Source organism: Podarcis erhardii (genome assembly GCF_964252035.2).
Source record: "Podarcis erhardii genome assembly, chromosome: 14".
Taxonomy (NCBI): Eukaryota; Metazoa; Chordata; class Lepidosauria; order Squamata; family Lacertidae; genus Podarcis; species Podarcis erhardii.
Window position 1 is genome coordinate 70,210 of NC_138503.1, and position 27,899 is coordinate 98,108.

At 43.7% G+C, this 27,899-nt stretch overlaps 1 protein-coding gene across 1 annotated transcript in view; it reads right to left on the reverse strand.

Moving 5' to 3' along the window:
* Window positions 1-11,420: 11,420 nt before the first annotated feature.
* The window catches only part of LOC309329542 (maestro heat-like repeat family member 5), a gene marked incomplete at its 3' end in the record, with an annotated part of 35,059 nt that continues 18,580 nt past the window's right edge, over window positions 11,421-27,899 (reverse strand). The window contains exons 8-10 of the mRNA XM_081840426.1: window positions 13,687-13,822; window positions 12,679-12,800; window positions 11,421-11,612 (exon numbers count right to left, since the gene is read on the reverse strand). Of these exons, the coding sequence (XP_081696552.1) occupies window positions 11,421-11,612; window positions 12,679-12,800; window positions 13,687-13,822 (450 nt within the window). The remainder of the gene's footprint in view (window positions 11,613-12,678; window positions 12,801-13,686; window positions 13,823-27,899) is intronic.

Genomic DNA, 27,899 nt, shown 5'->3' on the forward strand with positions numbered 1-27,899 from the left:
ACTTACTGTCAGGGGCTCAGGAGCAGAGGCACAGGGGAGAGAGGAAACGGAGAGCGAAGGGGAAGAATCTGAGGGCAGCGTAGGGGAGTATGACAGTGGCCCGAGAGATTCCATGAGCTTCTCCAGCGATTCAGAAGATTCCCAGAGGGGGGCGCCGATGGCCAGGGCAAGGGGGGTCCCAGGGGGGACGCACCAGAAGCAAGGAGCCAGCGGGGACTCCCAAAGCAGCAGCGGGAGATCAGGACCAGTTCCCCCACCAGAGCGTAGTGGGGGGGAAGAGTCCCATGTATCAGGGCCAGCGTCTCCTCCAGTAGGGAGAGAAGATGAGTCCGGGCTGACCACGCCTCTATCAGAGAGTGAGGGAACGGAGGGGGAGTCAGGTCCAGCTAGCCCCCCCGAAGGGGGAAGCAGTGACAGGAGCAGTGTAACGGTCAGGAGAAAGGTTGCCGGCTGGGCGAGCGCGCCAAGTTCAAATGTACAGGCGCGTGGGACGGCAGAAAACCCGGATTGGGAACCAGGTCGGCAGGGGGAAGACTCAGGGGACTCAGCGTCAGAAGAGTCTAGAAAGGGTAAGACCCCAGTGGACAGGCGGACCCAGAGGAGGAAAGAGCAAAGGAAGAGGTGGAGCAAGGCTAGAGTCTTAAACTGGTGTCTGGGGGGAGAAGATTCAGACGGAGCTTCAGCGGTCTAGAGTTCAAGACGTAGAGCTGCGCGGCGCGGCTTTGGAATCGAAACTGAACTTCAATAAAGACTTTTGTATATAACAAGAACTGGCGTTGGTCCTTTGTGAGCTGGGACCTCGGGCAGCTCTGACACTTACTCATCACACTCCATCGAACAGTCCAACAGGCTGTCTACGACCGGCTGCATGCGCTTGGTGGCTAGGCTGACAATAGCCGAAAGTGTCACTTCCTTAGTGCGGGTGTCGGGGATCTGGTGGAGACGGTTGTAAATCTCCTTCACAACCATAGGCAGCTGGAAGAAGATAAAAGAAGACCAGGATGAGAAAGTGTGGTGAACCTGTTTCTATTTTGCTTAATGTATGTGGGGTTTGGTGTCAGCGTTACTCGTGCCGGTTCTCTGCCGTTCACTTGTGTTCCTTTGGTGGTGAGAGAGGTTGGGGTTGGCCTAGGGTGTGGTTGTTTGTTTGTGATTGGCTGTGGTGATCTTTGTTTTGAATCAATTCCAGTACCCTTTTGGTACTAGATTCTGGCTCCTGCAAAGTCAATACTAAATCGTCAGCAAATGCTTTCAGTTTGTACTGTTTAGCACCCACTTGTATGCCTTTAACCAATTGGTCCTTTCTGATCATATTTAACAAAACCTCCAGGACCGATATAAAAAGCAATGGAGAGATTGGGCAACCTTGTCGCGTTCCTTTCTCAATCTTAAACTCTTCTGTCACTGCATTGTTCACAATTAATTTTGCCTTTTGTTCTGAATAAATTGCACCTATACCATTTTCAAAACCTTGACCTACCCCCATCCCCTGTAGATTCTTCTTCATAAAACTCCAAGAAATGTTGTCAAAGGCCTTCTCTGCGTCCACAAAAATCAAAACTGCCTTAGTATTGATATTCACTTGTAATTTTTCTAGAATATAAATTATATTCCTCGTATTATCAGACAAATGTCTGCCCGGGAGAAAGCCCGCTTGGTCTTTATGAATTTCTTCTACTAACACCCTTTTTAATCTTTTAGCCAAAATATCAGCAGCTTTCTGCTGGTTAAAGGACTGGCTGCTTCTCGAGAACACAGACATTTTGGATTTGGAAGGATTTAACAATTCTTTTGGATGGCATGCATATTTGTGGTATGACAAGGTTAAGGTGCATAAAGGTTTTAAAAACCATATTGTCAGGAAAGCATTATATAATGTCTGGATCAAATATAAAGATTTGCTGGAGAACAAAACTCCAAGGTGGCTGTCACCAATGGAGGCAAAAGCTTTGAAAAAACTCAATATGGAGGTTAAATGGCCAAAATATTGTGAAATTTTAGAACAGGAGGGTGATAAGTGGAAATTGCAGAGTTTTGAGAATCTAAAAGATAAAGTGCGAGACTGGCTTCATTATTATCAAATATTGGAGGTCTTTAAGTTGGACAGGAAAATTGGCTTTCAGGTGGAAAAATCAAAACTGGAAACAGAGTTGCTAGAACCCAATACTAAGAATTTGTCAAAAATGTACAACTTGCTGTTGAAATGGAATACACAGGATGAAACAGTTAAATCAGCTATGATTAAGTGGGCTCAAGATATTGGTCATAACATTATGTTTGCTGACTGGGAAAGGTTGTGGACCACCGGTATGAAATTCACGGCATGTAATGCCTTGAGAGAGAATATTATGAAAATGATCTATAGGTGGTACATGACCCCAGTCAAGCTTGCAAAAATTTACCACTTACCAGATAATAAATGTTGGAAATGTAAAGAAAATGAAGGTACATTTTTTCACCTCTAGTGGACATGCCCAAGGATTAAGGCTTTCTGGGAAATGATATTGTGTGATATATAATGAAATGAAAAAGGTATTTAAATATACCTTCCTGAAGAAACCAGAGGCCTTTCTCCTGGGTATGGTAAGCCATGTGGTGTTAAAAAAGGATAGAACTTTTTTTATGTATGCTACTACAGCAGCAAGGATCCTTATCGCAAAGTATTGGAAGACATCAGATCTACCCACCCTGGAAGAATGGCAGATGAAGATGACAGAATATATGGGACTGGCAGAGTTGACCGGCAGAATAATAATAAATAATAATAATTTATTATTTGTACCCCGCCCATCTGGCTGGGTTTCCCCAGCCACTCTGGGCGGCTTCCAACAGAGATGAAAAATACACTAAAATATCACATATTAAAAACTTCCCTGAACAGGGCTGCCTTCAGATGTCTTCTGAATGTCAGGTAGTTGTCCATCGCCTTGACATCCGATGGGAGGGCATTCCACAGGGCGGGCGCCACCACCGAGAAGGCCCTCTGCCTGGTTCCCTGCAACTTGGCCTCTCGCAGTGAGGGAACCGCCAGAAGGCCCTCGGAGCTGGACCTCAGTGTCCGGGCAGAATGATAGGGGAGGAGACGCTCCTTCAGATATACTGGACCGAGGCCATTTAGGGCTTTAAAGGTCAGCACCAACACTTTGAATTGTGCTCGGAAACGTACTGGGAGCCAATGTAGGTCTTTCAAGACCGGTGTTATATGGTCTCGGCGGCCGCTCCCAGTCACCAGTCTAGCTGCCGCATTCTGGATTAGTTGTAGTTTCCGGGTCACCTTCAAAGGTAGCCCCACGTAGAGCGCATTGCACTAGTCCAAGCGGGAGATAACCAGAGCATGTACCACTCTGGCGAGACAGTCTGCAGGCAGATAGGGTCTCAGCCTACGTACCAGATGGAGCTGGTAAACAGCTGCCCTGGATACAGATTTGACCTGTGCCTCCATGGACAGCTGTGAGTCCAAAATGACTCCCAGGCTGCGCACCTGGTCCTTCAGGGGCACAGTTACCCCATTCAGGACCAGGGAATCCTCCACACCTGCCCGCCTCCTGTCCCCCAAAAACAGTACTTCTGTCTTGTCAGGATTCAACCTCAATCTGTTAGCCGCCATCCATCCTCCAACCGCTTCCAGACACTCACACAGGACCTTTACCGCCTTCACTGGTTCTGATTTAAAAGAGAGGTAGAGCTGGGTATCATCTGCATACTGATGAACACCCAGCCCAAACCTCCTGATGATCCCTCCCAGCGGCTGCATGTAGATGTTGAAAAGCATGGGGGAGAGGACAGAACCCTGAGGCACCCCACAAGTGAGAGCCCAGGGGTCTGAACACTCATCCCCCACCACCACTTTCTGAACACGGCCCAGGAGGAAGGAGCGGAACCACTGTATGACAGTGCCCCCAGCTCCCAGCCCCTCAAGACGGTCCAGAAGGATGTCATGGTCGATGGTATCAAACGCCGCTGAGAGATCCAGCAGAACTAGGAAACAGCTCTCACCTTTGTCCCTAGCCCGCCGGAGGTCATCAACCAGTGCGACCAAGGCAGTTTCAGTCCCATGATGAGGCCTGAATCCCGACTGGAAGGGATCCAAATGGTCCGCTTCTTCCAGGCGTGCCTGGAGTTGTTCAGCAACCACTCGCTCAATCACCTTGCCCAAGAATGGAAGGTTTGAGACTGGGCGATAATTGGCCATCGTGGCCGCATCTAAAGATGGTTTTTTAAGAAGCGGTTTAATAACCGCCTCTTTCAGCGGGTCTGGGAAGGCTCCCTCACGGAGGGAAGCATTCACCACCCCACGAAGCCCATCGCCCAGTCCTTCCCGGCTAGCTTTTATAAGCCAGGATGGGCAAGGATCCAGGAGACAGGTGGTTGGCTTCACTCGTCCAAGCAGCCTGTCCACATCCTTGGAGACCAGGACAGAGAGACAGTGGAAGAAGACTGGAAGAAGTTCAAAGACTATCTTAATAAATATTACAAAATTAATGAAGGTTAAAAAGATATGGGTTTAAAAATTAGTGGATTACAGGGACATTGATTAAGGAAAAAGAATAAAATTAATAAAAACTATGGGAAATGTGGGATGGATTTGCTGATAAGATAAATGAGATTAGAATACAGAAGGGGAAGGTGTGAGGAGGTCGGTGAAATTAGGTTTAGAAAATATCGTTCGAACTTATACTTGTTTTTGATTTGTTTGTTTGATTGTCTATGTTTTTTATTTTTTTGTGTTTATATGTGTTTATATGTCTTTATTCAAAACCTCAATAAATATTATTTTTTTAAAAAAATCTTTTAGCCAAAATATCTGCAAAAATTTTGTAATCTTCCATTCTATTTCCTGGTTCATCAATTTCATATATTGTACTTGATATAACTTTATCTCTTTCAGGATCTCCTGTGATTTTGGTTTTGCTCTCAGCTTCTTCTCTCCTTCCTTTATTTTTTCCAAGATTTTATCCTTTTTTTCATTTTGGGTTCTCTTCTTAATTGCATTCTGTTGTATCAGGAATCCTCTCATAACTGCCTTACTTGCATTCCAGATTACTCTTTTTTCCACTGTTGTGTTCATATTTATCTCAAAGTAGTCTCTCAGAGTTTTTTGGGCCGCCTTCATCACTTCTTCATTCCTAAACAAAGTATCATTCATCCTCCATCTGAAGGAACCAATTGGCGTCAATTTCATTTCCATCTTCACTGCATTATGATCAGAACAAGTCTTGGGGCAAATCTCCACTTTGCTGGTCTTTGGAGCCAGTCCTCTAGTTACCCAGATTTGGTCAATTCTTGTCCATGTCATTTTAGGCTCAGAGAAGAAAGTTCCCTCTCTTCCCAGAGGATTCTTTATTATTCTCCAAATATCAACTGAGTCTATATTTTCAGTCATGTCAAAAAAATGGTTTTTGGTAGTCTACCATCTTTGGTGACTACCTGTCTCTGAGCCTTATCCATATTTGTAGACACCACTCCATTCATGTCTCCCATCAAGATCATATTGTAATCCATATAGTGCATCAGAGTCTCATGTAGTTTCTTTAAAAATTCCGATTTTCCTTCATTTGGTGCATAGATGCCTACTATCAAGAATTGCTCTCCTTGTGATTGAATTTCAATTGCAACAAATCTTCCTTGGTCATCTTTGAATATAAATTTCGGTGATAGGCTTTCTTTTGCATAAAGAACTACTCTTTTTTTAACTTTATCTGATGAGATAAATTCATGACCCTAATCTTTTGTTGCTCAATATCTTCCTGTGTAGCCTTATCACATGTGTTTCTTGTAGACAAATCAAATCCAATTGTTCTTTTTTTAATAAATGAAAGGCTCTCCGCCTCTTTTCTGGGGAGTTCAGTCCATTCACATTCCAGCTCAACACTTGCAACGCCATAGTGTAATTACTCTGCTTTTCCTCCAACTGCTTGCTCTTCTTCTGTTGGTAATGTTGACGGCAGGTTCACTGGGGGAGTCCAATCCAAAAGATAATGCTGCTATCTCCACTATTCCTTTATTTGGTGATCTTCTATCCAATGCTCTTTGCTCAAGTCCTCTATCTGGTGATTTCCTGTTTGGTGTTCTTGGCTCTTTTCCAACTTCCTTCTGCAGGTCTTCTTCGTATTTGTCCAAAAACTTTACCTTATCTTCTACTGATCTTATTTTAATTTTCCTTCCTTTGAAACTGAAGGATAAACCTTGGGGAAACTCCCACCTAAATTTAATTTCGTTCTTTCTCAGCAGGGCAACCAAATCTCCGTAATTAGGCCTAAGATCCAAAAGATATTTTGGGACATCTTTAAAGATTTCCACTCTTGACTGTTGTACTTCTAAATTCTTCTGATAGTGCCAACCCAAAATTTTGTCTCTCTCTTCTTTAGTTCGAAGGGTAATCAAGCAATCTCTTATTCTATTCTTCTCTTTTTTCCCTCCTCTTCCAAGTCTAAAGGCCCTCACAATTCTAAAGTCCTCTTGATCCAAATACACATCCCAAAAGTCAGCAAATTCCTGCATAAGAAAGTCTATCAGACTTTCCTTCTCCAATTCAGGTAAAGCTCTGATCCTCAAGTTCGTCTGTTTTTCTTTAAGTTCAATCACAGAAAGCGTCAACTTATGGTCATCAAGTTGCCTCTGCAAGTCTGGAACTCTTTCTCTCTCTAATTGTGTTACTTTACATTCCACAGCAACAGCTTTTTCCCTGGCTTCCTCCGCTGTCTGCCGGATCAAAGTAGACTCCTGTACCAATTTCTGGATAGTCTCTGTATTAGTATTCACTTTTTGTCCCAAGTTATTTATACTTTCTGTGTTTAAATTTATACTTTCTCTGTTTAAATCAATTTTAGTAGTTGCCGCATCAACTTTCTTATTAAGCTGATCCAAAGAGTCACTTATCTTACTTAGTGCCACCGCTAAAGCGTCTTCTGTTGACATTCCTTTCGATTTGGAATGTACTGACACAGCAGCCGCAGAGGAAGGGGGACCTGATGTTGAAGCTCTCCTTGGTTGCTGCCAAGTCTTCCCAGACCTTAATGTTTTTTCAGAAGTTGGTTGATCTATTTTTTCCTTTCCATCTGCCATAACACTTAAAGATTCAAGGTCAGTCCCACAGTCCCACAGTTTTTATCTTACAGTGGAAATTCCCTAGCCAAGCTCGTGTAACAAAAACAGCAGCTTCCTCTAGGGGGAAACAGTTTCCATTTGTATTAATCCGTAATGTCCAAATGTCCAAATACAGTTCAAACAATAAACTTAGTTTCAATTTTTGACTTTTAGTCCTTTTTAACACAGACGGAAACAGTCGCAACAATGTATTTCAATGTATCTCTCTTGTTTAGCTAGCTGTCAACAAACGTTCCAAAGCACGTCAGTAGCAGCCCGTTTCCAGGGTCAGAGCGGTGGTGCTTTTAACTCTCTTCCCACTCTCTCCTGCAGGCAAACTCAGTCCAAATCTCCCCCCCTCTTCTCCTGCATCCAAGGGGGGTTTAATATTAATATTTTCTACCGATGAAAGTTTAGCCCTTTACAGATAGGCTTTCCAAGGCTTCAGCTTACAACCTCATTGCTTCAGTCTATTTACAAAAGGGGAAGGCGGACTTCCTGTGTTGAGCCTCCCCCCGTTTCGATGCCAAATCAAAAAATTTTTTTTTAAAAAAAGTCCAATTCTCCTACTTCGCTGTACTCACAGGTAGTTACTTTAATGTCCGATTGTCCACAGGAAAAAGTCAGTGCTCTCCGGCAACGGCTATGTGGCTTCGTTCCATGGAAAAAGCAGTTGATTCAGACTTTCGGATTAGCGCCATCGGCAAATGGCAGAATTCCTCTGACTCAGAGGAATCCGCTCCGCAAAAATTGGGTCTTGCCGCCGCGGCGAAGGCGGAGACGCTCTAAAAACCCCAGGCGGTGGAAGCCTGGGGACGTGGGATTTGGCGGACACCAGGAGCGCCCCCCTACTCACAGGGAAACCCCTTTTCGGGGGATCCGGAAGTGACGTGGGGAGAGTGGTGCAGTGTTTCGAATCGACCACTATTTTCGCGGAGTGAAGCCGCACAGCCGTTGCCGGAGAGCGCTGACTTTTTCCTGTGGATAATTGGATTTCAAACAACAACCCATGAGTAAAACGGAAATTGGACTCTTAAAATATTTGCAAATTTGGTATCGATCGGGGAAGGTCCAAACAGGAAGTCCACCTCCCCTTTCTGTAAATAAGCTAAAGCAAAGAACCTGTCAACTAAGGTCATGGAGAGTTTTATGTAAAGGACTTTAATTCTACTGATTGAGACTATTAGAATTTTTTTTTGGAAGCAGGGGAGCCTGCAGGAGAAGAATAAAATTTGAGATTTGATGTGCCACCCCCCTGGACCCGGGAGTGGTCCGTGAGAGCCTGTTGATGCTGAATAGATCAATTTGACAGCTGTCAAGCTAGCTGTCAAGATACAAAAGAGGACTTTGTTTCTATTGTCTATATTTGCTACAAGTTTATATATACAATGAAGGTATGACTGTTACAATTTAACTTATGGGACCTTTGGGTCTGTGCTGAAAGGAGTGAAAAGGAACTTAAATTCCTCTAGAGGGAGCTTTGGGATATTGCTTTAAGGAACAGCTGAGAAACTGTTTTTTGACCTTGGATTGTTTAAGAATGGTGCTCGGGAAGGAAACTCAGCTTGAATTGAACAGGACATTCTTTCTCTTGGGAAAGCTGCAAGGTCAGATAAATGTTTTGACTTCGAATGTTATAACTTTGGAGACAAGAGTGGACACTAGTAAAGAGCTTGATAAGATCTCGGCACAGGAAATTTATTCAACTGAACAAACAGGAAATTCTGAAAAGGAAAATCATGTTGCGACTGAAGTGAAGAAAGGGGGAGCTGTCACCCTACAGATGCAAAAGATGAGTTATAATTTGAGGCCTGACATGACGGCAACAAGGAGAAGTAAATTTTCGGAAAGATGGAAACCTGGCCTGAATTGGAAAATGAAAGATGGAGAGATCTCCTTATGTGGAGACCAGATGACCTTTGGATTACAAAATTGACCCAGGTGGAGACTGGAGTTTTCGGGACCTTTGGATTTGAAAGGAGTGTGAAACAGGACTTGGAACATCTTATAGGCCCTATTTTCAGCCATGGAGGTTTGGCAGGAAGGAATGTGGATGCTGCTGGGTTGGAGCTCCCCCGAGAATTGGCTTTTAATATTAAAGACTATCAAAAAGACTGGCAGAGGGGTCATGAAACTGATTTAAGAGCCTCAGACTTAAGATCTGCGGGTTGATGGTTTTTGGGATTGATGGACCTATGCTGGGGACTGAAACCAGGGAGGGGAGTTGGTGGAATGGAAATTGGGAACTCAAAGTGCATATAATACAATCTGTTTTTTGTTTTTTCTTTTTAATGAAAGTTGGGAAATTTGTGGAATGGAATCTTTTTTTACCTTAGGGAAAAATTTTAAGAATAAGTATAGATATATTGGTTTGGATGAGAGTTAAGATTGGAAAGTAAAAGTGGTTTTTTAAAAAATGGTAAAATTAAGGATTAGAAAGATGGTTGAAAAAGAAAATTATGCGGTTTGGCAGGAATAACATAAAGATTTAGTAAAAATGAATTAATGAAAGAGAGAATGTAAAATTATAGCATTTTAAGCAAATTATTAAGATAAAAACAAGGTTGGAAGGATTTGCTGAATTAACAATTTGAATTAGAATACAAAAATGGGAGGTGTGAGGAGGTCAAGGAAATAAGAAAGGTAAATATGTAAAGGTTTGATTTGTTCCTTTTTTATCTTTTGTGTATTTTTCTCCTTTTTCTTTTATTTTTATTTTTTCTCTTTTACTATTTTTTTTGTAACCTGTAAACTTTGAATAAATATTTTTTTAAAAAAAAGAAAAGAGAAAAAGCAGTTGATTTGAAGCACCGCGCCGCTCACCCCACGTCGCTCCGGATCCCCGAAATTGGGTTTCCCCACGGGTAGGGGAGGCACAAAAGGTGCCCGCCGAATGCCACGTTCACAGGCTTCAGCGCCTGTGATTTTTAATTGGTCTCCGCCTTCGCCGTGGCGGCCAGACCCAAATTCCCACGAGGCAAATTCCTCCCGATCAGAGGAATTCCGCCATTACAGATGGCGCTAACCCGGAAGTCCAAAAGAGTATAGTTTTCTCTGCCATCTGTGGAGTTGTGTTGGGGGAATCCAGATTGGGAGGGTTTGGAATAGGTAGGTTAGTTTTGGGAGGGTGATCATTTTGATCATAGCAAAGTTTTATTAATTGACCTCAGTGTTGTCCATATTGTGTTTCCTTTGCACTGAAATGAACAGGGTGGAATAATGTAATTAAAATACTGCCAAAGCAGACAGCGAGATGAAAAACAGGGTGGTTGATTTTTGGAAGCCGAACTGCAGCAGGATGGAAACAGAGGCGCGAGCCACAGACACGGAAATTGAAGAAGAAGAAGAAGAGTTTGGATTTGATATCCCGCTTTATCACTACCCAAAGGAGTCTCAAAGCGGCTAACATTCTCCTTTCCCTTCCTCCCCCACAACAAAACAAAAAATTCCTTCCAGTAGCACCTTAAAGACCAACTAAGTTAGTTCTAGGTATGAGCTTTCGTGTGCATGCACACTTCTTCAGATACACTGAAACAGAAGTCACCAGACCCTTCTATATAGTGAGAAGGTGGGGAGGGGTATTACTCAGAAGGGTGGTGGGAATGGGTGATTGGCAGATAGCTGTGATGAGCCTGTTGACGACTCTTAACGACTGCAATAGGTCTTACAGGAAAAAGCAGGAAAGAGACTGGAAAGAGAAGCTGCTGAATTGCAACTTATTACCAAACTTAAAACCATGGAGAGACCTGGTCTGAACAAAGACATTGGATTCTTATCTCATTATACATGACAAAGCCATTTTTCACCTTCTCACCCCTTGCTTTTTCCTGTAAGACCTATTGCAGTCGTTAAGAGTTGTCAACAGGCTCATCACAGCTATCTGCCAATCACCCATTCCCACCACCCTTCTGAGTAATACCCCTCCCCACCTTCTCACTATATAGAAGGGTCTGGTGACTTCTGTTTCAGTGTATCTGAAGAAGTGTGCATGCACATGAAAGCTCATACCTAGAACTAACTTAGTTGGTCTTTAAGGTGCTACTGGAAGGAATTTTTTGTTTTGACTATGGCAGACCAACACGGCTACCTATCTGTAACTCCCCCACAACAAACACTCTGCAAGGTGAGTGGGGCTGAGAGACTTCAAAGAAGTGTAACTGGCCCAAGGTCACCCAGCAGCTGCATGTGGAGGAGCGGAGACGCGAACCCGGTTCCCCAGATTACGAGTCTACTGCTCTTAACCACTACACCACACTGGCTCTTCTTACTTCCCACACAATGCCTTCTTACTTCCCAGAAACAAGCTAATGCTAAGTCCGAAGAGAATGTTTGATTTAGAAGAAACCTGCTCCCCCTGCCTCCGTTTTGAGCCTTACGTCCTCCATTTCCATGCCACATTCCTCAAGGAAGGACCTCAGGAGATTTCCTGCAGCCTGAGAGACAGCTCTGTCTTCCACTGTCAGGTTGTCAATCGCCTTCAACACGACTTCGTTGATCTGGCTGGGCGTGAGGTGCTCCCCAAAAGCCTGGCACAAAGAAGAAAGAAGAGGGAGTTTTCTTCTGCTCCACACACTGACCACGTTTCAGTAGTCCAAGGGTGCCTTCACAAACCAAGTGAAAGACATCTCCACTCTGCCTTGAGAGGGTTGAACTAAGTGACCCCCACGTCCCTTCCAACTCTACAATTTGGTGATTCTATTTATGTGTTTATTTAAGTAGCTGAAAGATTTTACAACAAACAAAACTAAAAGTCAGGTGACGCCTTGCTATTTTCGATCCACATCTTAAATTGGTTATGACATTGGAACATGAAGAGGTTCAATCTAAAATCAGACTAGAAAATTTTAAAAAAAATCCCTCCAGGAACAGAGAGGGTGAATAATAGTGGCTATCCGTTATATAACCAATGCCTAACAGACTGGGTGGGAACCTGCCGGCTGTGTGTTTAGTTCTTAATATACAACAAAAACACCCACCACAAGGTTGGCATAGTCCATTGGCTTGGCAGTGCCTTGTGAAAGATGCATCGAATGAGTCAACTTTTCCTATTCTTTTTCCGCCCTGAGGAGCCCAAGGTGGCAATGCATGGTTCTCTCTCCTCCCCGTTTTAGTCTCATGAGGTAGGTTAGACTGAGAGACTGTGACTGACTCGTGAGTGGGGATCTGAACCCTAGGTCTCCCAGCACCTGGTAGAATTTCAATAAGTAGAATTCTGCATGCAGTTTAGGCTACCGGGCACTTGTCTTTGAGCAATTTATTCTAATACAATGCATTTCTGAATGTTATTTACACTAATAGCTCACGCATGGATTTTTTTTACACACTGTTTGGCATTGCGAAATTCAAGGACATGTGAATTTCAAAGGCGGGTTGTGTTTCAGTTCTCCTGTTGTTTCTGAAAGCCTTGATTTGATAGCTGTGGCTTCCAGTGTGAACTGCTCTGAATCTCTCCCTCATCCCTAGAAGGCGTGGGCTGCCTGAGGGCAGGCTGAAGTTGGTGGGGCAGGGCCCCGTTGGCCCGAGTGAGCAAATCTTTGCTAACTGGGAGTGGCTGCGGTCTTAGCAATAAAGAGTACAAAAGGCCACCCCTACCTTGGCCACTTTTGCGATGTTGTAGTGGAAGAGGGAGGGCCCAGGGATGAAGAAGTCTTCTCGGACCCATCTGACCATGTTGCCTTTCTTATTTTTATTCCTCCTCTTCTCCAGTTCCTTACCTAAGCAGGGTCGGGTTTTGGAATATGCATGCAAAAGAACCCAGCATTAGTGCTCCCTGCTCAAAACCTCCAGTTTTCCCGCTGGGACCAACAAAAACAATTATTGGTTTCACCTCAAAAATTATAATTCGGAATTGGAAAAAAGGTTCAGAAGGGGGCAACCAAAAGGACTGGGGTGCTTGTGGAGCAAATGCTGGTTGCAGCATTTGGGGGGCGGTTCCGTTTAAAAAAACGGCGAGGAAGAGGAGACACAATGTATGGCTTGGAGAAAGTGGAGAGAGAAAGCTTTCTCTCTTGCCCTCATAACATGAGAACAACTGGACCTCCAATGAAACTGAAGTTTCAGGATGGTCCTTCTTCTTGCAATGCACAGCTAAACTCTGGAACTCCCTGCCACAGGAGGCACTGATGGCCACGGACCAAGATGGCTTTCAAAGAAGATGAGGCAAATTCATGGAAGAGAAGGCTACCCATGGCTATTAGCCAGGATGGCTATGCTCTGCCTCCATGGTCAGAGGCAGCAAAGTACAGGAGTAGAAAGAGCTTGAATTCTGCTTGCTGGATTCCCACAAGCATCTGATCAACCCCTGTGGGAACAGGATGCTGGACTGGGCTGGGCCACTGGTCAGGTCCAGAAGGCTTTTCTGATGAACATCAGCAGTGAATTCCTCCCCCAAGACTGCCCTCTCATCTCTGGCCAACGGGGTGTTGGCGTTAGGCCAGTGCTAGCACAATTCTGGCCCTCCTGAACTCCCAGATCAACCCCAGCAGCAGCCAGCATGGGCAACACTCAGGGATGATGGGAGTTGGAGCAGCCTCTGGAGGGCTACAGATCTCCCACCCTGCGGCTTACAAGAAACAAGCCATTTCCCAGCATCCCCCTCACCCATTTTGGCTATCATGATGTAATGGAGATGGTACAAGGCCTCCGCTGACTGCAGGCCAATCTCCTTCACGTTGTCTGCGAGGTGAAGGGACAAGAGCGCCACCAGCTGTCCAAGAAGGGGGAAATCCTGGGATACCTAAGAAGTGGAGAGAGAGAGAGATGCACAGTCAGCCCTCGTCCCACAGAGCCCAGCAAGAGAAAACCGTCTGGCATGCTTTCAGAAGAAGAAGAAGAAGAGTTTGGATTTGATTTATTTATTTTTTAATGGATTTTTATTAAGATTTTAAAGGTTAGAAAAAAAAGATAAACAAATATCAATTTAAACAAAAAATAAAATAAAAAACAGACAATTAAAAAAAACCAAATCAAACCTTTACATAACTTTCTTTCCTTGACTTATTTCCTTGACTTCCTCACACCTCCATTTTTTGTATTCTAGTTCAATTAGATATTTCAGCAAATCCTTTCCAACTTTGTTTTTATCCTAATAATTTATCTTAATATACTATAATTTTACATTCTCTTCTTTCACCAATTAACAATCCATTTTTACTTAGACCTTTATATCATTTCTGCTAAAACCACATAACTTCATTCCAACATCCTTCTAACATTCCTTAATTTTACAATGTTTCTGTAGATAAACTTTAAATTTCTTCCAATCTTCTTCCACCAACTCTTCTCCTTGGTCTCGGATTCTGCCAGTCATTTCTGCCAGTTCCATATAGTCCATCACCTTCATCTGCCATTCTTCCCGGGTGGGTAGACCTTGTGTCTTCCAGTATTTTGCAATGGTATTCTTGCTGCTGTTGTGGCATACATAAAGAAAGTTCTATCCTTCTTTGACACCAATTGGCCGACCATGCCCAGGAGAAAGGCGTCTGGTTTCTTCTGAAAGGTATACTTAAATACCTTTTTCATTTCATTATAGATCATCTCCCAGAAAGCCTTAATCCTTGGGCATGTCCACCAAAGGTGAAAGAATGTACCTTCAGTCTCTTTACATTTCCAACATTTATTATCGGGCAAATGATAATTTTTTGCAAGCTTGACTGGTGTCATGTACCACCTGTAAATCATTTTCATTAAGTTTTCTCTTAGGGCATTACATGCCGTGAATTTCATGTCTGTGGTCCATAACTGTTCCCAGGCAGCCATCATAATGTTATGTCCAACATCTTGTGCCCATTTAATCATAGCAGATTTCACCATTTCATCCTGAGTATTCCATTTCAACAGCAAGTTATACATTCTTGACAAATTCTTAGTTTTAGGATCTAACAGTTCTGTTTCCAATTTCGATTTTTCCACCAGAAAGCCAATTTTCTTATCCAAATTGTAAGCCTCCATTATTTGGTAATAATGAAGCCAATCTCGTACTTTGTTTTTTAGTTTTTCAAAACTCTGCAGTTTTAATCTGTCCCCTTCTTGTTCCAAAATTTCCCAATATTTCGGCCAATTGGCCTCCATATTGAGCTTTTTCTGAGCCTTTGCTTCCATTGGTGACAACCACCTTGGAGTTTTGTTTTCAAGCAAATCCTTATATCTTATCCAGACATTAAACAGTGCTCTCCTGACAATATGGTTTTTAAACGCTTTATGTGCTTTGACCTTGTCATACCACAGATATGCATGCCACCCAAATACATTATTAAAACCTTCTAGGTCCAAAATGTCTATGTTTTCAAGAAGCAGCCATTCTCTCAGCCAACAAAATGTGGCTGATTAATAATAAAGCTTAAGGTCTGGCAGGGCAAATCCACCTCTTTCTTTAGCATCAGTTAGTATCTTAAATTTTATTTGAGGCTTCTTGCCCTGCCAGACAAATCTTTCTGCCACTTCTTGAAACAATCCATTTTGTCCAAAATTTGCAGTGTTTGAAACAAAAACACCATCCTTGGCAATACATTCATTTTTATCGCAGCAATTCGGCCTAGCAATGATAACTTCAAATTTGTCCATATTTCTAGATCCTTTTTCACTTCCGTCCAACATTTTTCATAATTATCTTTAAATAAATTCACATTCTTAGCAGTCATGTTAACCCCTAAGTATTTCACTTTCTTAACCAATGTTAAACCTGTCTCCTTCTGAAACTTCTCTCTCTCAATCACTGTTAGATTTTTCTCTAAAACCTTAGTTTTCAACTTATTCAACTTAAATCCTGCAACCTGACCAAATTCTTGAATCAATTCCAATACTCTTTTGGTACTAGATTCTGGCTCCTGTAGTGTCAATACCAAATCATCAGCAAATGCTTTCAATTTGTACTGTTTAGCTCCGACTTGTATACCTTTAACTTATTGGTCCTTTCTAATCATATTAAGCAGAACCTCCAGGACCGATATAAAAAGCAATGGAGAGATTGGGCAACCTTGTTGTGTTCCTTTCTCAATCTTAAACTCCTCTGTGACTACATTGTTTACAATTAATTTAGCTTTTTGTTCTGAATAGATTGTACTTATACCGTTTTCAAAACCTTGACCTACCCCCATTCCCTGTAAATTTTTCTTCATGAAACTCCAATAAATATTGTCAAAGGCTTTCTCCTCGTCCACAAATATCAAAACTGCTTTGGTGTTAATATTCACTTGTAATTTTTCTAAAATGTTAATTATATTCCTCGTATTGTCAGACAAGTGTCTCCCCGGGAGAAAGCCCGCTTGATCTTTATGGATTTCTTCTACTAGTACCTTTTTTAGTCTTTTAGCCATAATATCAGCAAAAATTTTGTAATCCACATTGAGCAAAGATATGGGGCGGTAGTTCTTAAGCTGTGTCTTCTCAGACTCTGTTTTCGGTATAAGTGTAATATAAGCTTCCTTCCACGACTCTGGTGCCTTTTTCCCTTCCAGTATTTCATTGCAAACTTCCTTTAAAGGCTGTACTAGCCATTCTTTCAAGGATCTATAATATCTTGAAGTGAAACCATCCAGCCCTGGGGATTTGCCCAATTGCATGTTCTGAATGGCTCCTTCTACCTCCTGGTCTGTTATTTTATAATTCAACATTAGCTTATTTTCTTGAGAGATTTTTTGTAATCCATTTATTTTCAAAAAGCGATCAATGTCCATTTTTTTCTGAGTCTCCTGTGTATATAGATGTTTAAAATACCTCTGAAAGCACTTCCTGATCTCCACTGGATTCTGTATATTCTTTCCCTCCACTTCCAAATTAGTAATAGTATTAAGTTTTTCTCTTTTTTTCATTTGCCAAGCCAGCAGTTTCCCACATTTATTTGCCGATTCAAATGTCTTCTGTCTCATCTGTTTGATCTTCCATTCTATTTCCTGATTCATCAATTTCATTTTGCATAAAGTACTACTACTCTTTTCTTTACTTTGTCTGATGAAATAAATTCATGTCCCAATCTTTTATTGCTCAATATCTTCCTGTGTAGCCTTATCACATGTGTTTCTTGTAGACAAATCAAATCCAATTGTTCTTTTTTTAATAAATGAAAGACTCTCGCCTTTTTTCCGGGGAGTTGAGTCCATTCACATTCCAGCTTAATACTTGCAGTGCCATGATGTAGTTACTCTGCTTCTCCTCCAACAGCACTTAGTACTTTATCTATTTCTGTCAGTGGTGTTGATTTCCCTCTTTTTGGTGAACTTCTGTCCAAAACTCCTGGCTCTTTTCCAAGTTCTTTCTGCAGATCTTCTCCATGGTTTCCCAAAAACTTATCTTTTTCCTCCACTGATCTTATCTTTATCTTTCTTCCTTTAAAGCTAAAGAATAGGCCTTGGGGAAATTCCCACCTGAAGATGATTTTGTTCCTTCTCAACAGGGCAACCAAATCTCCAAAGTTGGACCTAAGATCCAAAAGATGTTGTCAGGGACCTGACATTGGAGCGTGAGGTGGAGGCTGGGCTCCAAAGCGATGCAGGAGAGGGGACCAGCAGGGGGGAAGGAATTCAACATAACACCAGTAGAGAAGGGAGGGAGATGGAGGATTCAGAGAGAGGTCTCCAGGACCCTTCATCTGAGACCAGTGGAGAGAGCACGGGCACGCCTCTGCCCACTCCTTCCTTGCGCAGAAGAGTCCCACGCAGGGAGAGTAGGTGGAGACTTGGCGTCAAACAGCTCTTATGCTGGAAGAGGTTCAAGAAACACCCACTGACGGATTCTGCAAGCGACTGAACGGCCACGGAGTGAGGGCTTTCAGCCAAAAGCATGGTTAGCCAGGCAATCTAGCCAAAAGTGACGGCAACTTACGCACAAGTAACCCCTTATAACCATTACAGATGTTTCGGTATATCTTTAAAGATTTCCACTCTTGACTGCAGAATTGTCAAAGAATTCTGAAAGTGCAGACCCAAAATTTTATCTCTCTCTTCTTTAGATCGGAGAGTAATCAGACAGTCCCTTATTTTATTCTTGTTTCCTCCTCTTCCAAGTCTGAAGGCCCTCACGATTTTGAATTCTTCTTGTTTCAAATCCAACTTCCAGAACTCTGCAAATTCCTGTGTCAGAAATTCTATCAAACTGCCCTTCTCTAATTCAGGTACAGCTCTAATCGTTAAATTCGTCTGTTTTTCCTTAAGTTCAATCATAGAAAATGTCAATTTATGGTCCTCAATTTGCCTCTGTAGATCTGGGACTTTCTCTGTTTCCAATTGTGTTATCTTAAATTCCACAGCAGCAGCTTTTTCCTTAGCTTCATCTGCAGTCTGTCGGATCAAAGTAGATTCCTGCAACAATTTCTGAATAGATTCTGTATTAGTGTTCACCTTTTGTCCCAAGCTATTTAAGCTTTCTGTATTTAAGTCAATTTTAGTGGTTGCTGCGTCTACCTTCACTTTTGCCTCGTCCACTGTCGTCTTTGTCTCTTCAACCGTCTTATTTGTCTCTTCGACCCTCTTATTAAGTTGCTCCAAAGATTCATTAATCTTGGCCAGTGCAATCGCTAAAACATCTTCTGATGACATTCCACTAGGCTTAGATTGTGTTGGTACAGTCGCAGATGGGGTAGGGAGACCAACGGCTGATGGTCTTCACTGCCAAATCTTCCCAGACCTTGTTGTTTTGTCTGGGAATGACGAGTCTACTTTTTCTTTCCCATGTGCCATAACACTTAAACAATAGAAGAGCCAAGGTCAATCCCAGCTACACAGTTTCTCTTTGCAAGTGGAAAATTCCCCTAGTATCGATTTCAGAAACTTCCTCTAGGTGGAAACAGTTGCAATAGTCCAAAATGACACCTTTTAAACTCAAATAAAAAAAATAAACAGTTCCAATTTTTTGTTACTTTCCAGTTACTTTCCCTCCTTTTTAAGAGCAGAAGAGGACAACTAACCACAATGTATCTCTCTTGCTGAGCTAGCTGTCAGCAAGTCGTCTATTCACAGTTAATACGCAGTTCAAAGCACAACAGTCTTTGTCTATTGGCAGCCCGTTCCCAAGTTTTGAGCGGTGGATTTTAACTTCTTTCCCTCTCTCTTGCAGGTATATATAGTCCAAAACTCCCCCCTCCTTCCCCTGCTTCCTAGGGGGGGGGTTGATACTTTTTGTGTTAGGAAATTAATCCTTTCCCGTCGGATTTCCAAAACTTTAGCTTGTAGTCTCTTTGCTTTGATCTATTTACAAAAGCGGAAGGCGGACTTCCTGTTTAAACCTCCCCGCATCGGTGCCAAATTAAGTCTTTTTCGTCCTTTTATACTTCCAATTTTTCCTATTCACGGGTAGTTGCTTTTGAGGTCGAATTGTCACAGGAAGAAGTCAGCGCTCTCCGGTAACGGCTGTGCGGCTTCGCTCCAAGGAAAAAGCAGTTGATTCAGAGCACCGTGTCGCTCACCCCGCTTTGCTCCGGAACTGTAATCGGTATTCCCCGTGAATTGGGGGGGCCCAAAAGGTGCCCGCCGAATCCCACACTCACAGGCTTCTCCCGCCTGTGATTTCTGAAGGGTCTCCACTTCGCCATAGCAGTACAGACCCGATTTCCTCGAGGCAGATCCCTCCTAGTCAGAAGGATTCCGCCATTACCGATGGCACTAACCCGAACATCCCCAAGAGTTTGGATTTGATATCCTGCCTTTCTCTCCCTTTAAGGAGTCTCAAAGCAGCTAACATTCTCCTTTCCCTTCCTCCCCCACAACAAACACTCTGTGAGGCGAGTGGGGCTGAGAGACTTCAAAGAAGTGTGACTGGCCCAAGGTCACCCAGCAGCTGCATGTGGAGGAGCGGAGACGTGAACCCAGTTCCCCAGATTAGGAGACTACCACTCTTAACCACTACACCACACTGGCTCTCAGTCGGCAAAGGTGGCAGAGGGGCACAGGGCAAGAGTGCTGTGCTTAGGTGGCCCACCCTAGGCTTGCCCCAGGGCTTTTTCCCCAGCCAGAACTCACTGGAACTCAGTTCTGGCTGTTGAATGGTTGAATGTTGAATGGTTGAATGTTGAATGGCTGTGTCAGCATTTGGGTGTAGTATATACACCTAGCTCTCCTATTACCCTCGGGGATTGGTTGGTGGTTGGGTCTGGTTTGTTGTTGATGTATTTAGTGTTTTTGTTTTTGTTATTAAAACCTTGTTTAAGTTATTTTTGAGTCCCTTTAATGCATGGTCTCCCCAGCAAGCTCTCTGCAGTGCTACTATACTGCAAATAGCTAACATCTTTGGTTATGGGCCCAGCTGCTGAGTGGATGACTGCATATTTTTGGACTCTGAGAAAGCTTTGAAAACTCCTTCTCCTGCTAGTGTAGTTTCTGTGGGTCTGGAAGAGTTCCAGAATGGTTGACCGGGTTCCAGAAGCTGAGAAGGCTCTGGTGTTCCCACAGCTAACAGATGAGAACTATAGTTTATGGTCTTTTCGGGTGGAGGCGCTTTTGACCTCTAGAGAAGTATGTCTTATTCTAAAGCAGCAATGCTGCAGCAAGCAAAGGCTCTAACAGCTCAGACAGCTGCCTGTGGCTGCAAAGCCAGACAGGATGTGTGTGACTGCTGCCATGGAAACAAAGGGGCAGTCCATCCTTATTGAGCACAGGATATGAGCTCAGTGTGTGTCATATGACCTGTACAGGATGTACATGGGTGGAGTTTGTAGTTTCTCTCTGTTTGTTGAAGAGAGCAGACATCTTTACTGTATGACTGCTGAAGACAGGAATAAAAGCAATGTAGATACATTTCTGTCTGTGTCTGATTCCCCTCCCTGGGGATATGCAGGGAGCAGGGAGGAGGAGAAGCAGTTGGTGTGTTTTTCTCACAGCCTGAGGAAAATCGCCGGAACGGACCTCGTGTGTTTTCCTGCCGGGAGTCGCCGGAGGGAGGTCAAAAGAATTCAGCCGGTGCCTGGAGAGATAGGCACATACCTCTGACCGGCACCTAAATTCTAACATTGGTAGCCAGAGCTGATGGTTTCTACAATCCATGGAAGTCTGCAGAAGAGTGGCAGAGCTGCTGTTTTCATTGCTCCATGGAGGCCTGAGGTGAGAAAGCTGATTCTCTGCAGCCAGAAGCTGACCAGAAGAAGCTCAAAGCCAAGCTATGGAGCCCAGGTATGAGATTTTCGGGCTTAGAAGTGTGAATGCAGATTGATTCATTCTCTGCTTCGAGGGAGCAAGGTTTGGGGAAAACAGCTCCGAGAGAGGAGAGCTCTGCATTCCAAACATTCCTGTGGTTAATCCTGTCCAAGGAAAAGAATGCAGTTGCTTAGCAACGCAGGCCAGTTTCAAGATAAGGGCTGGAAGTCACACAATGCCTCAGAGAGGCAAAAAACAAGTTTTGTTTTGACTAGGCCCTTTTGAACACTTGAAAGAGGACTTTGCAAGCGGCCAGTGTTATAGCTGCCAGGTGCACAGAGTGTAAACAAGCCAGCTATTGGATTTTAGAGGCTTGTGTTTGAGAGTCAATGCAAGGACTCAAAATGGATGCCAAGAAGGGGGGAGCCCTGCCTTCTCCACCCCTTTTGACCAGTGACAATTATGCATCTTGGTCTGTTAAGATGAAGGCCTTGCTGCAGAATCAGAGACTGTTTGGGGTGATTGAGAACCCCATCCCTGCAGCACCAACGCGTGCTTGGGAGTCACAGGATGTGAAGGCCAGAACTGCTATAATTCTGTGCGTGTCAGACTCTGAGCTTATTCATATACAAAACTTACAGCACGCGAGAGATGTTTGGGACACGCTGAGAAGGACACATCAGAGAGATGCAGGTTCTTCAGCGTTGCTGTATTTTGAGAAGCTGACCAACCTGAGGCTTGCGCCTGATGGAGATGTTCAAGCGCACCTGACGGAAATGAAATTTCTGCGTCAACAGATGGTGGAACGCAATTTCCGTCTGCAGGAGGAAGTGTTTTGCTTCATGGTGATCAACAGTCTGAATCAGACTTACAAAACGGTTGCCAGTCAGCTGGGGTCTCTCCCAGCAGCTGATCTAACGTCGGACAGGGTCTTTGCCATCGTTCTGAATGAACATGACAGACTTGCCGCCCTGGAAGTCAAGGACAGGGGGAGACAAGAACGGAGTTCTGTTACCCCCACTGCTACTGCTACTGGAGAAAACGCCGTAGCTTTGAACGTTGTCCGATGCTACAATTGTGGACAGACTGGGCATCTTCAGCGGTACTGCAAGAAGCCACGTCAGAACAAGGGAGCCAAGGGAAGCTCCACGAAGTCTGAGGCGTCAGGCAAAGGTCATACCATCCCAAAGGCAAAGACTGCAAAGGCTTTGATGTCGAAAGGAACCAAGCCAGAAGTGGAGAATGCTTTTGTCATCGACACGGGGTGCACATTTCACATGGCCCATCGTAGGGACTTGTTTTCGTCGTTTAAGAAGCAAAGCTTTGTTGTACAACAAGCCAACGGTCATGAGCTGGAAGCCACCGGAATTGGGACTGTGTATCTTAAAAGTCTGAACTTGACTATAAACAATGTTTATTTGGTTCCAGAGTTGAAGTACAATCTGCTCAGCGTTTCGCAGATTGCCAAGAAGGGACTAAAACTGAGTCCTATGATGATCAACTCTGCGAGATCTACAAAGATGGAGAGTTGTATCTTTCTGCCGAAGAGAAAGATGGACTATATTTATTGACTTTTGATCAAAGTGATTACATGGAATGTAATTCTTGTGATTCTAACATGATTTCTTTTGCAGGTGTAGCCAAGAAGAACACCAAGCAGGTCACCTCGAGGGTCGACAAGGCATTTCAGCAGGTGTATGCTGATGTGATTGGTCCTTTAGCACCGTCTAGAGGCAATGCAAAGTATTACCTAATATGTGTTGATTCTTTCACAGGTTTTGTCTGGATTTATCTTTTGGAGAGACCGAAAGAAGCCTTAGAAAGGTTTAAAGAGTTTTGTGACAAAGTTAAAAATATGCATGATGCTGACATAGATTGTCTTTGCACAGATGAGAAGCCAATTTTTCTTTTACAGGATTTCCAGAGGTTCCTGAAGAAGAAAGGGATAAGACACAAAATTGCAGCTTCAGAAGAAGCTTGGAACAGATGTGTCTGTGTTAGGGTGAACAAAGAATTGCAAAAGGGAATGGAAGCGCAATTGCTTAGTTCACATCTGCCACATGAGTACTGGGCTGAGTCGCTAACGTCATTTTGTTATACGTGGTTGAGAAAGTTTTCAAAAGAATTGGGAAGTTCTCCTTTTGAGAAACTGTTCCACAGAAAACCTTCTGTTGCCCATTTCAAGGTTTTTGGGTCTCATGTGAGGACAGAAGCTCCGGGTGGAGTAAAGAATGCCAGAGGCATTTTTGTGGGTTATGAAAAGGGTCTCTACAGAGTAATTTTGTCTGAATCTGGTAAGGTGATTCTCACAAAATTTCTAGAGAGTGCTCCTGAACAGGAGAGAGTGATTGTTCAAACATTTCCCACAGGTGATGATGATGATTCTGATGATGATGATGATGTTGATTTTATTGAGTTCAGTAGTACTGATGATGACAGCGATAGCTCAGACAGCTCAGTTGTCACAGTCATTGAGAGGAAATCTCACACGATGACTAGACCGTCAGAAGAGGAGGACGATCCATTGTTTACATTTGGTACTGGTTCTCCAAAGAGTCCAAAGGTTGAACCAGAAAGCAAAGAAGAGCAGCACTTCTTACGTAGGTCTGAGAGAGCAACGAAGGGTGTACCACCCAAGAGGTATTCAAAAGAGTTTGCCAACCAAGCTATTGCATGTGTTGCTGTTGTAAATGACCAAGGTCAAATTCAAGCTGTGTCTGAGTCAGAGACAAAGACACAACAGGGAGTTGTTAACCAAGGTAATGCAGAAGCACTCATTCCTTGGAAGTCACACAACCACAGAGGTACATTGGTAAAACCAGTGGCGGGTAGTTCCAAGGGTGGAACTGAAACAACAGAGGAGTGTTATACATATAACAACTGTTTGTTTTCTTCTCTGGATGACGCTTTGCTCGCAGCACGCATTGATACTTTAGGGGGAATATGTTATTCTAAAGCAGCAATGCTGCAGCAAGCAAAGGCTCTAACAGCTCAGACAGCTGCCTGTGGCTGCAAAGCCAGACAGGATGTGTGTGACTGCTGCCATGGAAACAAAGGGGCAGTCCATCCTTATTGAGCACAGGATATGAGCTCAGTGTGTGTCATATGACCTGTACAGGATGTACATGGGTGGAGTTTGTAGTTTCTCTCTGTTTGTTGAAGAGAGCAGACATCTTTACTGTATGACTGCTGAAGACAGGAATAAAAGCAATGTAGATACATTTCTGTCTGTGTCTGATTCCCCTCCCTGGGGATATGCAGGGAGCAGGGAGGAGGAGAAGCAGTTGGTGTGTTTTTCTCACAGCCTGAGGAAAATCGCCGGAACGGACCTCGTGTGTTTTCCTGCCGGGAGTCGCCGGAGGGAGGTCAAAAGAATTCAGCTGGTGCCTGGAGAGATAGGCACATACCTCTGACCGGCACCTGAATTCTAACAGTATGGACCTATGTAACTGATGACCCTCCTGACCCTGTAACTAATGCTTGGTCGAAAGGAGATGCAAAAGCCAGGGCAATAATTAATTTGGCAGTCAGCAACCAGCAAGTAGTCTATATAAGAAATAAGAAAACTGCCAAAGAAATGTGGGACAGTCTTGCAGCAGTGCATATTAGAAAAGAGTCAGTGTCTGCATTGACGTTTTTCAAGCAGCTGTACCAGACCAAGTTGCAGCCTGGTAGTGATTTGGCAGCACACTTGAGACGTCTGGAGGCAATACACTGCGAATTAATTCGAAGGGACATGGAGATACCTTATATTCAGTATGTTTTTATCATTCTTTCTTCCCTTAATGAGGACTTTGATGGTGTAGCTAGCCAGATATCTGCCGTTCCACCAGCACAATTAACCGTGGAAGGGGTAACGGCATGATTAGCGGACTTCCGGGTTAGCGCCATCGGCAATGGCAGCATTCCTCTGACTGAGAGGAACCCGCTCCGTGGAATTCGGGTCGTACCGCCGTGGCGAAGGCGGAGACCCTTTAGAAATCCCAGGCGGATGAAGCCTGGGAACGTGGGATTCGCTTGACACCAGGAGCGCCCCCCCTGGAAAAGGGGGGAAACCACCAAAGAGGAATTCAAACAAATAGCCAGCACGTGTAGACACAAAGTCAGAAAAGCTAAAGCACAGAATGAACTCAGGCTTGCTAGAGAGGTTAAAAGCAACAAAAAAGGCTTTTATGGGTATGTTCGTAGCAAAAGGAAGAACAAAGAAACAGTGGGGTCACTCAGAGGAGAAGATGGTGAAATGCAAACAGGGGATACAGAAAGGGCTGAACTCCTCAATGCCTTCTTTGCCTCAGTCTTCTCCGATAAAGAAAACAATGCCCGACCTGAAGAATTTGGAGCAAATGATTCAGCAGAGGAAACACAGCCCAGAATAACTAAGGAGATAGTACAAGAATACTTGGCTAGTTTAGATGTATTCAAGTCTCCAGGGCCAGATGAACTGCATCCAAGAGTATTAAAAGAACTGGCAGATGTGATCTCAGAACCACTGGCACTCATCTTTGAGAATTCCTGGAGAACAGGCGAAGTCCCGGCAGACTGGAGGAGGGCAAATGTTGTCCCTATTTTCAAAAAGGGGAAAAGAGAGGACCCAAATAATTACCGCCCAGTCAGTCTGACATCAATACCAGGGAAGATTCTGGAGCAGATCATTAAGCATGTGAGCACCTAGAAAGGAATACTGTGATCACCAATAGTCAGCATGGATTTCTAAAAAATAAGTCATGTCAGACTAACCTGATCTCATTTTTTGACAGAATTACAAGCCTGGTAGATGAAGGGATGTAGTCTACCTTGATTTCAGCAAGGCATTTGACAAGGTGCCCCATGATATTCTTGTAAAGAAGCTGGTAAAATGCGGACTTGACTATGCTACCACTCAGTGGATTTGTAACTGGCTGACTGACCGAACCCAAAGGGTGCTCATCAATGGTTCCTCTTCATCCTGGAGAAGAGTGACTAGTGGGGTGCCACAGGGTTCTGTCTTGGGCCCGATCTTATTCAACATCTTTATCAACGACTTGGATGATGGACTCAAGGGCATCCTGATCAAATTTGCAGATGACACCAAACTGGGAGGGGTGGCTAACACCCCAGAGGACAGGATCACACTTCAAAACGACCTTGACAGATTAGAGAACTGGGCCAAAACAAACAAGATGAATTTTAACAGGGAGAAATGTAAAGTATTGCACTTGGACAAAAAAAATGAGAGGCACAAATACAAGATGGGTGACACCTGGCTTGAGAGCAGTACATGTGAAAAGGATCTAGGAGTCTTGGTTGACCACAAACTTGACATGAGCCAACAGTGTGACGCGGCAGCTAAAAAAGCCAATGCAATTCTGGGCTGCATCAATAGGAGTATAGCATCTAGATCAAGGGAAGTAATAGTGCCACTGTATTCTGCTCTGGTCAGACCTCACCTGGAGTACTGTGTCCAGTTCTGGGCACCACAGTTCAAGAAGGACACTGACAAACTGGAACGTGTCCAGAGGAGGGCAACCAAAATGGTCAAAGGCCTTATGAGGAACGGCTAAGGGAGCTGGGCATGTTTAGCCTGGAGAAGAGGAGGTTAAGGGGTGATATGATAGCCATGTTCAAATATATAAAAGGATGTCACATAGAGGAGGGAGAAAGGTTGTTTTCTGCTGCTCCAGAGAAGCGGACACGGAGCAATGGATCCAAACTACAAGAAAAAAGATTCCACCTAAACATTAGGAAGAACTTCCTGACAGTAAGAGCTGTTCGACAGTGGAATTTGCTGCCAAGGAGTGTGGTGGAGTCTCCTTCTTTGGAGGTCTTTAAGCAGAGGCTTGACAACCATATGTCAGGAGTACTCTGATGGTGTTTCCTGCTTGGCAGGGGGTTGGACTCGATGGCCCTTGTGGTCTCTTCCAACTCTATGATTCTATGATTCTATGATTCTACCCACAGGGAAACCCCTTTACGGGGGTTCCGAAGTGACGTGGGGTGAGCGGCGCGGTGTTTTGAATCTACCGCTATTTTTACGGAGTGAAGCCGCGTAGCCGTTGCCGGAGAGCGCTGACTTTTTCTTGTGGACAAATGGATTTTAAACAACAACCCGTGAGTAGAACGGAAATTGGAATTCTAAAGTATTTAAAGTTTTTTTTTTTAAAAAAAATGGTACCGATCAGGGAAGGTCCAAACAGGAAGTCCGCCTCCCCTTTCTGTAAATAAACTGAAGCAAAGAACCAGTTAACTAAGGTCATGGAGAGTTTTGTGTAAAGGACCTAAATTCCATTGATTGAAACTATCATCAATATCTTTTTTGGAAGCAGGGGAACCTGTAGGAGAAGGTTAAAATCCGTGAAATTGAAGTGCCACATCCCCAGACCCGGGAGTGGTCTGTGTGAGCCCGTTGACAGTGATTTGACAGCTGTCAAGTTAGCTGTTAGGATACAAAAGAAGGACTTTGTTTCTACTGCCTGTTTTTGTTACAACTTTATGTTTAAAAGGAAGAAAGGAACTGTTATAATTCAATGTATGGGACCTTTGGGTCTGTGCTGGAAGGAGTGAAAAAGAATTTGAATCCCTCTAGAGGGAGCTTTGGGTTATTGTCGTAAGGATGCAGCTAAAGATAAAAGCCTTGAGAAACTAGTTTTTGACCTTGGACTATTTAAGTATGGCTGTTAGGAAGGAAATCGAGTGTGAACTGAACAGGACATTTTATCTCTTGGGAAAGCTGCAAGACCAGATAAATGTTATGGCTACTAACGTGGTAATCTTGGA